This window comes from Hyla sarda, chromosome 3 (genome assembly GCF_029499605.1).
Source record: "Hyla sarda isolate aHylSar1 chromosome 3, aHylSar1.hap1, whole genome shotgun sequence".
NCBI classification, from domain to species: Eukaryota; Metazoa; Chordata; class Amphibia; order Anura; family Hylidae; genus Hyla; species Hyla sarda.
Genome location: NC_079191.1, coordinates 438,306,956 through 438,322,232, shown reverse-complemented (window position 1 = coordinate 438,322,232; position 15,277 = coordinate 438,306,956). Strand labels below are relative to the sequence as shown.

The 15,277-nt window shown below is 46.7% G+C and overlaps 1 protein-coding gene across 1 annotated transcript in view; it reads left to right on the top strand.

Moving 5' to 3' along the window:
• The window catches only part of LOC130361089 (uncharacterized), an 85,747-nt gene that overhangs the window by 46,620 nt on the left and 23,850 nt on the right, over window positions 1–15,277 (top strand). Inside the window, 4 exon segments of the mRNA XM_056563654.1 lie at window positions 6,832–7,002; window positions 7,082–7,211; window positions 7,303–7,400; window positions 10,263–10,320. Of these exon segments, the coding sequence (XP_056419629.1) occupies window positions 6,832–7,002; window positions 7,082–7,211; window positions 7,303–7,400; window positions 10,263–10,320 (457 nt within the window).

Below are 15,277 nucleotides of genomic sequence, written 5' to 3'. Positions count from 1 at the left end.
TGAAACATTTAATGTCTCCAAGACCCAGACGTCTCAAAAGGGGGCGAAGTGAAAGTGGGGAGACCTATTGGGAAATGTTATAGGCTGCATGAAGAGATGTGTCTTTAGGACAGGTTTAAAACTGTGGATGTTGGGTAAAAGTCTGAGGGTTTGGGGTATCGCATTTCAGAGAACTGGTGCAGCACATTAAATATATTGGAGATGGGAACAAGAGGTTCGGATTATAAAAGATGTTAGTTTTAGATCATTAGCAGAGTGGAGAGAATGTGTAGGATGGTAGATAGAGATGAGGAGGGAATGTAGGGAGGTGCAGCACTGGGGAGAGATTTGTGGAGAGAGACTGGAGGAGGTGCGAGGGGATGGTGGTCACTAGAGCAGGTAGTGGGGGAGAGACTGGAGGAGGTGTGAGGGGATGGGTCACTAGAGCAGGTAGTGGGGGAGAGACTGGAGGAGGTGTCAGGGGATGGGTCACTAGAGCAGGTAGTGGGGGAGAGACTGGAGGAGGTGTCAGGGGATGGGTCACTAGAGCAGGTAGTGGGGGAGAGACTGGAGGAGGTGTCAGGGGATGGGGGTCACTAGAGCAGGTAGTGGGGGAGAGAGAGAGACTGGAGGAGGTGTGAGGGGATGGGTCACTAGAGCAGGTAGTGGGGGGAGAGACTGGAGGAGGTGTGAGGGGATGGGTCACTAGAGCAGGTAGTGGGGGAGAGACTGGAGGAGGTGTCAGGGGATGGGTCACTAGAGCAGGTAGTGGGGGAGAGACTGGAGGAGGTGTCAGGGGATGGGGGTCACTAGAGCAGGTAGTGGGGGAGAGACTGGAGGAGGGGTGAGGGGATGGGGGTCACTAGAGCAGGTAGTGGGGGAGAGACTGGAGGAGGTGTCAGGGGATGGGGGTCACTAGAGCAGGTAGTGGGGGAGAGACTGGAGGAGGGGTGAGGGGATGGGGGTCACTAGAGCAGGTAGTGGGGGAGAGACTGGAGGAGGTGTGAGGGGATGGGGGTCACTAGAGCAGGTAGTGGGGGAGAGAGACTGGAGGAGGTGTGAGGGGATGGGGGTCACTAGAGCAGGTAGTGGGGGAGAGACTGGAGGAGGTGTGAGGGGATGGGGGTCACTAGAGCAGGTAGTGGGGAGAGACTGGAGGAGGGGTGAGGGGATGGTGGTCACTAGAGCAAGTAGTGGGGGGGAGAGACTGGAGGAGGTGTGAGGGGATGGTGGTCACTAGAGCAGGTAGTGGGGGAGAGACTGGAGGAGGTGTGAGGGGATGGGGGTCACTAGAGCAGGTAGTGGGGGAGAGAGACTGGAGGAGGTGTGAGGGGATGGGGGTCACTAGAGCAGGTAGTGGGGGAGAGAGGCTGGAGGAGGTGTGAGGGGATGGGGGTCACTAGAGCAGGTAGTGGGGGAGAGACTGGAGGAGGTGTCAGGGGATGGGGGTCACTAGAGCAGGTAGTGGGGGAGAGAGGCTGGAGGAGGTGTGAGGGGATGGGGGTCACTAGAGCAGGTAGTGGGGGGAGAGACTGGAGGAGGTGTGAGGGGATGGGGGTCACTAGAGCAGGTAGTGGGGGGAGAGACTGGAGGAGGTGTGAGGGGATGGGTCACTAGAGCAGATAGTGGAGGAGAGACTGGAGGAGGTGTGAGGGGATGGGGGTCACTAGAGAAGATAGTGGGGGGAGAGACTGGAGGAGGTGTGAGGGGATGGGGGTCACTAGAGCAGGTAGTGGGGGAGAGAGACTGGAGGAGGTGTGAGGGGATGAGGGTCACTAGAGCAGGTAGTGGGGGGAGAGACTGGAGGAGGTGTGAGAGGATGGGTCACTAGAGCAGGTAGTGGGGGAGAGACTGGAGGAGGGGTGAGGGGATGGGTCACTAGAGCAGGTAGTGGGGGAGAGACTGGAGGAGGGGTGAGGGGATGGGGGTCACTAGAGCAGGTAATGGGGGAGAGAGACTGGAGGAGGTGTGAGGGGATGAATCACTAGAGCAGGTAGTGGGGGAGAGAGACTGGAGGAGGTGTCAGGGGATGGGTCACTAGAGCAGTTAGTGGGGGAGAGAGACTGGAGGAGGGGTGAGGGGATGGGGGTCACTAGAGCAGGTAGTGGGGGAGAGACTGGAGGAGGTGTGAGGGAATGGGGGTCACTAGAGCAGGTAATGGGGGAGAGAGACTGGAGGAGGTGTGAGGGGATGAATCACTAGAGCAGGTAGTGGGGGAGAGAGACTGGAGGAGGTGTCAGGGGATGGGTCACTAGAGCAGTTAGTGGGGGAGAGAGACTGGAGGAGGGGTGAGGGGATGGGGGTCACTAGAGCAGGTAGTGGGGGAGAGACTGGAGGAGGTGTGAGGGGATGGGGGTCACTAGAGCAGGTAGTGGGGGAGAGACTGGAGGAGGTGTGAGGGGATGGGTCACTAGAGCAGGTAGTGGTTGAGAGACTGGAGGAGGTGTGAGGGGATGGGGGTCACTAGAGCAGGTAGTGGGGGAGAGACTGGAGGAGGTGTGAGGGGATGGGGGTCACTAGAGCAGGTAGTGGGGGAGAGAGACTGGAGGAGGTGTGAGGGGATGGGGGTCACTAGAGCAGGTAGTGGGGGAGAGAGACTGGAGGAGGTGTGAGGGGATGGAAGTCACTAGAGCAGGTAGTGGTTGAGAGACTGGAGGAGGTGTGAGGGGATGGGTCACTAGAGCAGGTAGTGGGGGAGAGACTGGAGGAGGGGTGAGGGGATGGGGGTCACTAGAGCAGATAGTGGGGGAGAGACTGGAGGAGGTGTGAGGGGATGGGGGTCACTAGAGCAGATAATGGGGGAGAGAGACTGGAGGAGGTGTCAGGGGATGGGTCACTAGAGCAGATAATGGGGGAGAGAGACTGGAGGAGGTGTGAGGGGATGAATCACTAGAGCAGGTAGTGGGGGAGAGAGACTGGAGGAGGTGTCAGTGGATGGGGGTCACTAGAGCAGTTAGTGGGGGAGAGAGACTGGAGGAGGGGTGAGGGGATGGGTCACTAGAGCAGGTAGTGGGGGAGAGACTGGAGGAGGTGTGAGGGAATGGGGGTCACTAGAGCAGGTAGTGGGGAGAGACTGGAGGAGGGGTGAGGGGATGGGGGTCACTAGAGCAGATAATGGGGGAGAGAGACTGGAGGAGGTGTGAGGGGATGGGGGTCACTAGAGCAGATAATGGGGGAGAGAGACTGGAGGAGGTGTGAGGGGATGAATCACTAGAGCAGGTAGTGGGGGAGAGACTGGAGGAGGGGTGAGGGGATGGGGGTCACTAGAGCAGTTAGTGGGGGAGAGAGACTGGAGGAGGGGTGAGGGGATGGGGGTCACTAGAGCAGGTAGTGGGGGAGAGACTGGAGGAGGTGTGAGGGGATGGGGGTCACTAGAGCAGGTAGTGGGGGAGAGACTGGAGGAGGTGTGAGGGGATGGGTCACTAGAGCAGGTAGTGGTTGAGAGACTGGAGGAGGTGTGAGGGGATGGGGGTCACTAGAGCAGGTAGTGGGGGAGAGACTGGAGGAGGTGTGAGGGGATGGGGGTCACTAGAGCAGGTAGTGGGGGAGAGAGACTGGAGGAGGTGTGAGGGGATGGAAGTCACTAGAGCAGGTAGTGGTTGAGAGACTGGAGGAGGTGTGAGGGGATGGGTCACTAGAGCAGGTAGTGGGGGAGAGACTGGAGGAGGGGTGAGGGGATGGGTCACTAGAGCAGGTAGTGGGGGAGAGACTGGAGGAGGGGTGAGGGGATGGGTCACTAGAGCAGGTAGTGGGGGATAGACTGGAGGAGGGGTGAGGGGATGGGTCACTAGAGCAGGTAGTGGGGGAGAGAGACTGGAGGAGGTGTGAGGGGAAGGGTCACTAGAGCAGGTAGTGGGGGAGAGACTGGAGGAGGTGTGAGGGAAAGGGGGTCACTAGAGCAGATAATGGGGGAGAGAGACTGGAGGAGGTGTGAGGGGATGAATCACTAGAGCAGGTAGTGGGGGAGAGACTGGAGGAGGGGTGAGGGGATGGGGGTCACTAGAGCAGGTAGTGGGGGGAGAGACTGGAGGAGGTGTGAGGGGATGGGGGTCACTAGAGCAGTTAGTGGGGGAGAGAGACTGGAGGAGGTGTGAGGGGATGGGTCACTAGAGCAGATAGTGGGGGAGAGAGACTGGAGGAGGGGTGAGGGGATGGGTCACTAGAGCAGGTAGTGGGGGAGAGTGACTGGAGGAGGTGTCAGGGGATGGGGGTCACTAGAGCAGGTAGTGGGGGAGAGAGACTGGAGGAGGTGTGAGGGGATGGGGGTCACTTGAGCAGGTAGTGGGGGAGAGAGACTGGAGGAGGTGTTAGGGGATGGGTCACTAGAGCAGGTAGTGGGGGAGAGAGACTGGAGGAGGGGTGAGGGGATGGGTCACTAGAGCAAGTAGTGGGGGAGAGAGACTGGAGGAGGTGTGAGGGGATGGGGGTCACTAGAGCAGATAGTGGGGGAGAGAGACTGGAGGAGGTGTGAGGGGATGGGGGTCACTAGAGCAGGTAGTGGGGGAGAGAGACTGGAGGAGGTGTGAGGGGATGGGGGTCACTAGAGCAGGTAGTGGGGGAGAGACTGGAGGAGGTGTGAGGGGATGGGGGTCACTAGAGCAGATAGTGGGGGAGAGACTGGAGGAGGTGTGAGGGGATCGGGGTCACTGGAGCAGATAGTGGGGGAGAGACTGGAGGAGGTGTGAGGGGATGGGGGTCACTAGAGCAGGTAGTGGGGGAGAGACTGGAGGAGGGGTGAGGGGATGGGGGTCACTAGAGCAGGTAGTGGGGGAGAGACTGGAGGAGGGGTGAGGGGATGGGGGTCACTAGAGCAGGTAGTGGGGGAGAGACTGGAGGAGGTGTGAGGGGATGGGGGTCACTAGAGCAGGTAGTGGGGGAGAGAGACTGGAGGAGGTGTGAGGGGATGGGGGTCACTAGAGCAGGTAGTGGGGGAGAGAGACTGGAGGAGGTGTGAGGGGATGGGTCACTAGAGCAGGTAGTGGGGGAGAGAGACTGGAGGAGGTGTGAGGGGATGGGGGTCACTAGAGCAGATAGTGGGGGAGAGAGTGTCATGGTAAAGGTCGGCTGCTAGATTGGGACAAAGCAGGGGAGGGGAGGGAAGAAATGGGGATAAGGAAGACAGTAGAGGGGCTTTAAGGTAATTGGGGTTTATGGCAGGTAGGTTCCTGTAAGTGTATGAGGTTCGAGTGTCCGGAAGAGGATGAGAGTTTTTGATAGAGAAGGAGAGAAGGTTGTGGTCCAAGAGATCATAAAGAAAGTTAGTGAAGTAATAGACAGAGCCAAGAAGATCAAATCCAATGTATTCCCATCCTTGTGTGAAAGGCCAAAATAGAGGGTTAATGGGGATATTAAAAATCACTCATGATAAGTGTAAGAAGCAAAAAGATCACGAAATGTTTGAGGCGAACCAGGAGGACAATAAATGACCGCCACTAAATAGGCAAAGGAGTCTGAGCATGTGGACCTGAAACGAGGGAAATATGAGTGAGGGTAATGGAGAAGTGACCTGGGGGAGAGAAGCACCATGACGCCTCCACCATATATATATATAACAGGGAAATGTCTGGAGAGGTGAGAGGTCACATGACGCCTCCACCATATATATATATAACAGGGAAATGTCTGGAGAGGTGAGAGGTCACATGACGCCTCCACCATATATATATATAACAGGGAAATGTCTGGAGAGGTGAGAGGTCACATGACGCCTCCACCATATATATATATAACAGGGAAATGTCTGGAGAGGTGAGAGGTCACATGACGCCTCCACCATATATATATATATAACAGGGAAATGTCTGGAGAGGTGAGAGGTCACATGACGCCTCCACCATATATATATATATAACAGGGAAATGTCTGGAAAGGTGAGAGGTCACATGACGCCTCCACCATATATATATATAACAGGGAAATGTCTGGAGAGGTGAGAGGTCACATGACGCCTCCACCATATATATATATATATATAACAGGGAAATGTCTGGAGAGGTGAGAGGTCACATGACGCCTCCACCATATATATATATATATAACAGGGAAATGTCTGGAGAGGTGAGAGGTCACATGACGCCTCCACCATATATATATATATATATATAACAGGGAAATGTCTGGAGAGGTGAGAGGTCACATGACGCCTCCACCATATATATATAACAGGGAAATGTCTGGAGAGGTGAGAGGTCACATGACGCCTCCACCATATATATATATATAACAGGGAAATGTCTGGAGAGGTGAGAGGTCACATGACGCCTCCACCATATATATATAACAGGGAAATGTCTGGAGAGGTGAGAGGTCACATGACGCCTCCACCATATATATATAACAGGGAAATGTCTGGAGAGGTGAGAGGTCACATGACGTCTTATCTCTATAATATAACAGGGAAATGTCTGGAGAGGTGAGAGGTCACATGACGTCTTATCTCTATAATAAAACAGGGAAATGTCTGGAGAGGTGAGAGGTCACATGACGTCTTATCTCTATAATAAAACAGGGAAATGTCTGGAGAGGTGAGAGGTCACATGACGTCTTATCTCTATAATAAAACAGGGAAATGTCTGGAGAGGTGAGAGGTCACATGACGTCTTATCTCTATAATAAAACAGGGAAATGTCTGGAGAGGTGAGAGGTCACATGACGTCTTATCTCTATAATAAAACAGGGAAATGTCTGGAGAGGTGAGAGGTCACATGACGTCTTATCTCTATAATAAAACAGGGAAATGTCTGGAGAGGTGAGAGGTCACATGACGTCTGATCTCTATAATAAAACAGGGAAATGTCTGGAGAGGTGTCGGATTCTTAGTGTCTGTAGTGATCAGTGTCTCCTCATACACAGGATTACACAGTAGTGAAGAAGTCGTCTGGTGAGTGTGTGACCCCCCGTGTGTCAGGAGGGCGGGGCAGGAGCCAGAGCCCCGCCCCCGAGGAGCCTCCACCTCATTCACTGATACATGAGCAGAAGATCCTAGAACTTACCTCCAGGATCACTGAGCTGCTGACTGGAGAGGTGAGCGCTGCTGGGAATGCTGGGACATTATACAATAAGGGAGGTGTCTGGAGGATGACGGGATCATTGTGTGTGTCAGGTTCCTATAAGGTGTCAGGATGTCGCTGTCTATTTCTCCATGGAGGAGTGGGAGTATTTAGGAGGACACAAGGATCTGTACGCAGACATAGTCATGATGGAGGATCAGCAGCCCCTCACATCACCACTGGGTAAGAGGAGACCTTCCCTGATTGGAGAGAAGAGATCATGTGATCATCACATATAGACAATGGATTCAGTCACTGTCTTTATTTCCTATAGATGGATCCAGTCAGAGAAATCCCCCAGAGAGATGTCCCCGTCCTCTATATTCCCAGGATTGTAAAGAGGAAGAGCAGAATGTCCCCGTGGATCATCAGGTAGATGAAGCGGAGATTTCTGTAAATCCTCAATAGATTGATGTCATGGAGCTTTCTCCTAATCTTCTCCAGCAGTGGAGTATACAGTATACACTCTATATCCTCTTCTCCAGCAGTGGTGTATACAGTATACACTCTATATCCTCTTCTCCAGCAGTGGAGTATACAGTATACGCTCTATATCCTCTTCTCCAGCAGTGGAGTATACAGTATACGCTCTATATCCTCTTCTCCAGCAGTGGAGTATACAGTATACGCTCTATATCCTCTTCTCCAGCAGTGGAGTATACAGTATACGCTCTATATCCTCTTCTCCAGCAGTGGAGTATACAGTATACGCTCTATATCCTCTTCTCCAGGAGTGGAGTATACAGTATACGCTCTATATCCTCTTCTCCAGCAGTGGAGTATACAGTATACAATCTATATCCTCTTCTCCAGCAGTGGAGTATACAGTATACGCTCTATATCCTCTTCTCCAGCAGTGGAGTATACAGTATACGCTCTATATCCTCTTCTCCAGCAGTGGAGTATACAGTATACACTCTATATCCTCTTCTCCAGCAGTGGAGTATACAGTATACACTCTATATCCTCTTCTCCAGCAGTGGAGTATACAGTATACGCTCTATATCCTCTTCTCCAGCAGTGGAGTATACAGTATACACTCTATATCCTCTTCTCCAGCAGTGGAGTATACAGTATACGCTCTATATCCTCTTCTCCAGCAGTGGAGTATACAGTATACGCTCTATATCCTCTTCTCCAGCAGTGGAGTATACAGTATACGCTCTATATCCTCTTCTCCAGCAGTGGAGTATACAGTATACGCTCTATATCCTCTTCTCCAGCAGTGGAGTATACATTATACCCTCTATATCCTCTTCTCCAGCAGTGGAGTATACAGTATACAGTATATCCTCTTCTCCAGCAGTGGAGTATACAGTATACACTCTATATCCTCTTCTCCAGCAGTGGAGTATACAGTATACACTCTATATCCTCTTCTCCAGCAGTGGAGTATACAGTATACGCTCTATATCCTCTTCTCCAGCAGTGGAGTATACGGTATACGCTCTATATCCTCTTCTCCAGCAGTGCAGTATACGGTATACGCTCTATATCCTCTTCTCCAGCAGTGGAGTATACAGTATACGCTCTATATCCTCTTCTCCAGCAGTGGAGTATACAGTATACGCTCTATATCCTCTTCTCCAGCAGTGGAGTATACAGTATACACTCTATATCCTCTTCTCCGGCAGTGGAGTATACAGTATACGCTCTATTTCCTCTTCTCCAGCAGTGGAGTATACAGTATACGCTCTATATCCTCTTCTCCAGCAGTGGAGTATACAGTATACACTCTATATCCTCTTCTCCAGCAGTGGAGTATACAGTATACACTCTATATCCTCTTCTCCAGCAGTGGAGTATACAGTATACACTCTATATCCTCTTCTCCAGCAGTGGAGTATACAGTATACTCTCTATATCCTCTTCTCCAGCAGTGGAGTATACAGTATACGCTCTATATCCTCTTCTCCAGCAGTGGAGTATACAGTATACGCTCTATATCCTCTTCTCCAGCAGTGGAGTATACAGTATACGCTCTATATCCTCTTCTCCAGCAGTGGAGTATACAGTATACGCTCTATATCCTCTTCTCTAGCAGTGGAGTATACAGTATACGCTCTATATCCTCTTCTCTAGCAGTGGAGTATACAGTATACACTCTATATCCTCTTCTCCAGCAGTGGAGTATACAGTATATGCTCTATATCCTCTTCTCCAGCAGTGGAGTATACAGTATACGCTCTATATCCTCTTCTCCAGCAGTGGAGTATACAGTATACGCTCTATATCCTCTTCTCCAGCAGTGGAGTATACAGTATACGCTCTATATCCTCTTCTCCAGCAGTGGAGTATACAGTATACACTCTATATCCTCTTCTCCAGCAGTGGAGTATACAGTATATACTCTATATCCTCTTCTCCAGCAGTGGAGTATACAGTATACGCTCTATATCCTCTTCTCCAGCAGTGGAGTATACAGTGTACGCTCTATATCCTCTTCTCCAGCAGTGGAGTATACAGTATACGCTCTATATCCTCTTCTCCAGCAGTGGAGTATACAGTATACGCTCTATATCCTCTTCTCCAGCAGTGGAGTATACAGTATACGCTCTATATCCTCTTCTCCAGCAGTGGAGTATACAGTATACGCTCTATATCCTCTTCTCCAGCAGTGGAGTATACAGTATACGCTCTATATCCTCTTCTCCAGCAGTGGAGTATACAGTATACACTCTATATCCTCTTCTCCAGCAGTGGAGTATGCAGTATACGCTCTATATCCTCTTCTCCAGCAGTGGAGTATACAGTATACGCTCTATATCCTCTTCTCCAGCAGTGGAGTATACAGTATACGCTCTATATCCTCTTCTCCAGCAGTGGAGTATACAGTATACGCTCTATATCCTCTTCTCCAGCAGTGGAGTATACAGTATACACTCTATATCCTCTTCTACAGCAGTGGAGTATACAGTATACACTCTATATCCTCTTCTCCAGCAGTGGAGTATACAGTATACGCTCTATATCCTCTTCTCCAGCAGTGGAGTATACAGTATACACTCTATATCCTCTTCTCCAGCAGTGGAGTATACAGTATACGCTCTATATCCTCTTCTCCAGCAGTGGAGTATACAGTATACGCTCTATATCCTCTTCTCCAGCAGTGGAGTATACAGTATACGCTCTATATCCTCTTCTCCAGCAGTGGAGTATGCAGTATACATATATATTTGTGCGGTGCCTTCCCCTTTCAGGTTTTCTGATACCTTTATTGTTGGATTCTTGCAGGAAATTGATGGTGAAACTAAAAGTGGATTGGAAAATTCTGTGTCCCTGTCAGCGGATGGTAAGAGTTTATTGTAATAAGTTATTCGCATTGATAGAGAAATGTATTGAAAAAAGTCCTTATTATGATGATGATGATTTAATTATCATTTAGTTCCATCATTTCTATCATATTCCTTGGTGTCAGGACCTCTATAGTCCCTCATGATTGTCTGTCCTACAGAAAGAGCTCTAGAAGTAAAAGGATAAGCGCTCCATAGAGTAGTGACATTTACAGTAGTGACATTTACAGTAGTGACATTTATAGTGGTGACATTTACAGTGGTGACATTTATAGTAGTGACATTTATAGTAGTGACATTTACAGTGGTGACATTTATAGTAGTGACATTTATAGTAGTGACATTTATAGTAGTGACATTTATAGTAGTGACATTTATAGTAGTGACATTTATAGTAGTGACATTTAGAGTGGTGACATTTATAGTAGTGACATTTATAGTAGTGACATTTATAGTAGTGACATTTAGAGTGGTGACATTTACAGTAGTGACATTTAGAGTAGTGACATTTATAGTAGTGACATTTATAGTAGTGACATTTATAGTGGTGACATTTATAGTAGTGACATTTATAGTAGTGACATTTACAGTGGTGACATTTATAGTAGTGACATTTATAGTAGTGACATTTATAGTAGTGACATTTATAGTAGTGACATTTATAGTAGTGACATTTATAGTAGTGACATTTAGAGTGGTGACATTTATAGTAGTGACATTTATAGTAGTGACATTTATAGTAGTGACATTTAGAGTGGTGACATTTACAGTAGTGACATTTAGAGTAGTGACATTTATAGTAGTGACATTTATAGTAGTGACATTTATAGTGGTGACATTTATAGTGGTGACATTTATAGTAGTGACATTTATAGTAGTGACATTTATAGTAGTGACATTTATAGTAGTGACATTTATAGTAGTGACATTTAGAGTGGTGACATTTATAGTAGTGACATTTATAGTGGTGACATTTATAGTGGTGACATTTATAGTAGTGACATTTAGAGTGGTGACATTTATAGTGGTGACATTTATAGTGGTAACATCTATAGTAGTGACATTTACAGTAGTGACATTTAGAGTAGTGACATTTATAGTAGTGACATTTATAGTAGTGACATCTATAGTAGTGACATTTACAGTAGTGACATTTACAGTAGTGACATTTAGAGTAGTGACATTTAGAGTAGTGACATTTACAGTAGTGACATTTACAGTAGTGACATTTATAGTGGTGACATTTATAGTAGTGACATTTATAGTAGTGACATTTAGAGTAGTGATATTTATAGTAGTGACATTTACAGTAGTGACATTTATAGTAGTGACATTTATAGTAGTGACATTTAGAGTAGTGATATTTATAGTAGTGACATTTACAGTAGTGACATTTATAGTAGTGACATTTAGAGTGGTGACATTTACAGTGGTGACATTTAGAGTAGTAACATCTATAGTAGTGACATTTATAGTAGTGACATTTAGAGTAGTGACATTTAGAGTAGTGACATTTATAGTAGTAACATCTATAGTAGTAACATCTATAGTAGTGACATTTAGAGTAGTGACATTTATAGTAGTGACATTTAGAGTAGTGACATTTATAGTAGTAACATCTATAGTAGTGACATTTAGAGTAGTGACATTTATAGTAGTGACATCTATAGTAGTGACATTTATAGTAGTGACATTTATAGTAGTGACATTTACAGTAGTGACATTTATAGTGGTGACATTTATAGTAGTGATATTTATAGTAGTGATATTTACAGTAGTGACATTTACAGTGGTGACATTTATAGTAGTGATATTTACAGTAGTGACATTTACAGTGGTGACATTTACAGTGGTGACATTTAGAGTAGTGACATTTACAGTGGTGACATTTATAGTAGTGATATTTATAGTAGTGACATTTACAGTGGTGACATTTAGAGTGGTAACATTTATAGTAGTGACATTTATAGTAGTGACATTTACAGTGGTGACATTTACAGTGGTGACATTTAGAGTGGTGACATTTAGAGTGGTGACATTTAGAGTGGTGACATTTAGAGTGGTGACATTTAGAGTGGTGACATTTAGAGTGGTGACATTTATAGTAGTGACATTTAGAGTAGTGACATTTAGAGTAGTGACATTTAGAGTAGTGACATTTAGAGTAGTGACATCTATAGTAGTGACATTTATAGTAGTGACATTTACAGTGGTGACATTTATAGTGGTGACATTTATAGTAGTGATATTTATAGTAGTGATATTTACAGTAGTGACATTTACAGTGGTGACATTTACAGTGGTGACATTTAGAGTAGTGACATTTACAGTGGTGACATTTATAGTAGTGATATTTATAGTAGTGACATTTACAGTGGTGACATTTAGAGTGGTGACATTTAGAGTGGTAACATTTATAGTAGTGACATTTATAGTAGTGACATTTACAGTGGTGACATTTACAGTGGTGACATTTAGAGTGGTGACATTTAGAGTGGTGACATTTAGAGTGGTGACATTTAGAGTGGTGACATTTAGAGTGGTGACATCTACAGTAGTAATATTTATAGTAGTAGCATTTACAAGGATATAATAATTTCCTTCTCACCTTGGGTAGTTGTGTAACCTCATACACAACAATGGTAATAACATGTAACCGTAGGTCGTCCGCTGCCCTCCGGTAGGTATATGGCAATGGGGGAATTGGCTTCAAAGGAACCCGGCTCAACGGCGCTGATCGACCACACAGGTGTATAGGTAAAAGAGGTTTATTGACCAGAATGCAACGCGTTTTGCTGCGCATGCGCAGCTTCCTCAGGCTTGACAAAGGAGGTAGAAGGTACACAGCAAGTTTATATAGGTAAGAAATGGTTAATTCTTTGCTAATTCAGCCTGTTCTCTCTCACTAAACCTAATACACTGGGTTATAGTGTTGGGTGAACAAGTGTGAATGATGGGTCACTTACCAAAATCCATTCTGGAGGTCCTAAAATATGTCCTCTATAAGATCCTCTTCTTTATTCTCTGAATCGCGCTCAGGAGGCGGGGCTTCGCCGGCTTAATTTACTTATGCATGTTCTGTGTCTTCACATCCGAGACACTTCCCTTGCCGGACACGTGCGCGCTCTACTTTTTGCATAGAGCGCATGCGCCGACTGAGCGCTCACAAGACCAGCGAGGGGAGTCTCTAGCAGGTGGAGACACCGGACATGCATATGTAAATTGAGCCGGTGGGGCCCCGCCTCCCGTGCACGATTCAGGGAATAAAGAGGATCATGTAGAGGACATATCTCAGGACCTGCAGAACAGATTTTGGTAAGTGACCCATCATCTGACTTTTGTTCGCCCTCACTATAACCCAGTTTAATGAGGGTGAACAGGCTGACAGCTTTCCTTTTAAAGGGGTACTCCGGTTGAAAACTTTTTTTTATTAAATGAACTGGTGCCAGAAAGTTAAACAAATTTTTATAAATTACTTCTATTGAAAAAATCTTTATCCTTCCAGTACTTATTAGCAGCTGTTTGCCACAGAGGAAATTCTTAATTTTTTTAAATTTCTTATTTGTCTTCTCCACGGTGCTCTCTGCTGACACCTGATGCCCGTATCCAGAACTGTCCAGAGCAGGAGAAAATCCCCATAGCAAACCTCTCCTGCTCTGGACAGTTCCTGACACAGACAGAGGGGCGTCAGCAGAGAGCACTGTGGACAAGACAAAAAAGAAATTCAAAAAGTAAAGAACTTCCTCTGTAGTATACAGCTGCTAAAAAGTACTGAAAGGATTAAGATTTTTTTAATAAAAGGAATTTAAAAATCTGTTTAACTTTCTGGCACCAGTTCATTTAAAAAAAAAAAAGTTTTCCACATGAGTTCCCCTTTAAGGGATTTGCCTAAAACAAAATTAGTTTTACCAAAATCCAAACATTTTATGAAATTAAAGTGTACCTGTCATCAACAAAAACTTTTTATATAATGTAGATAATACCATTCTATGTATACTTGTAATATACATTGGTTAAAAATGTTGTATATTTTTGGGTGAAAAAATGCTGTCCCTGCAGCTACTGTCTGTGTGTCTCTATGATTAGTCCAAAAACAGGAAGTGAGGGCGGGACAAGCAGGGATCTGTGTAGACTCCTGGATTGTCAATCATCCTCATGTGTGAGCCGGGAGTGTGTCATAGAGCGTCAGTGCACACTGTCCTGCTTTTTCTTACTGCACAGACCCCCACTTGTCCACCCTCACTTCCTGTATTTGGACTCCTCATAGAGACACACAGACAATAGCTGCAGGGACAAAAGTATACACATTTTTTAACCAATGTATATTACAAATATACATATAATGGTACTATCTACATTATATAAAAAGTTTTTGTTCAAGACCAGTACACTTTAAGGACAAATCTTATTCGCGCTGAATCGATTCGCTTTTCTTTCTCAGCCATGTATGTTGATTTTCCTTCTGAAAATTCTTTAATTTCTACAAAGGACAAGGGGGCACTCCCTCCGTCTGGAGAAGAAAAAGTTTAGTCTCAAGTTCTTTACCATGAGAACTGTGAACTTATGGAACAGTCTACCTCAGGAACTGGTCCCAGCAGGAAAAATTAACAGCTTTAAAACAGGATTAGATACATTCCTGGAACAAAATAAGATTAATGCTTATGAAGAAATATAAAATCCCATCCCTTCCCCAATATTGCGCCACACCCCTACCCTTCAATTTCCTGGTTGAACTTGATGGACATATGTCTTTTTTTTCAACCATACTATCTATGTAACTATCCGATCTAGGGATCGACCGATTACCGGTATGGCCGATATTATCGGCCGATAATCACGATTTTGGGCATTATCGATATCGGCAATTACCTTGCTGATAAGCCAACAATGCCCCGCCCCCCGCACCGCCCGCACCGCCTGGACCGGTTCACCCTCCACCCGGAATGCCGCTGGACA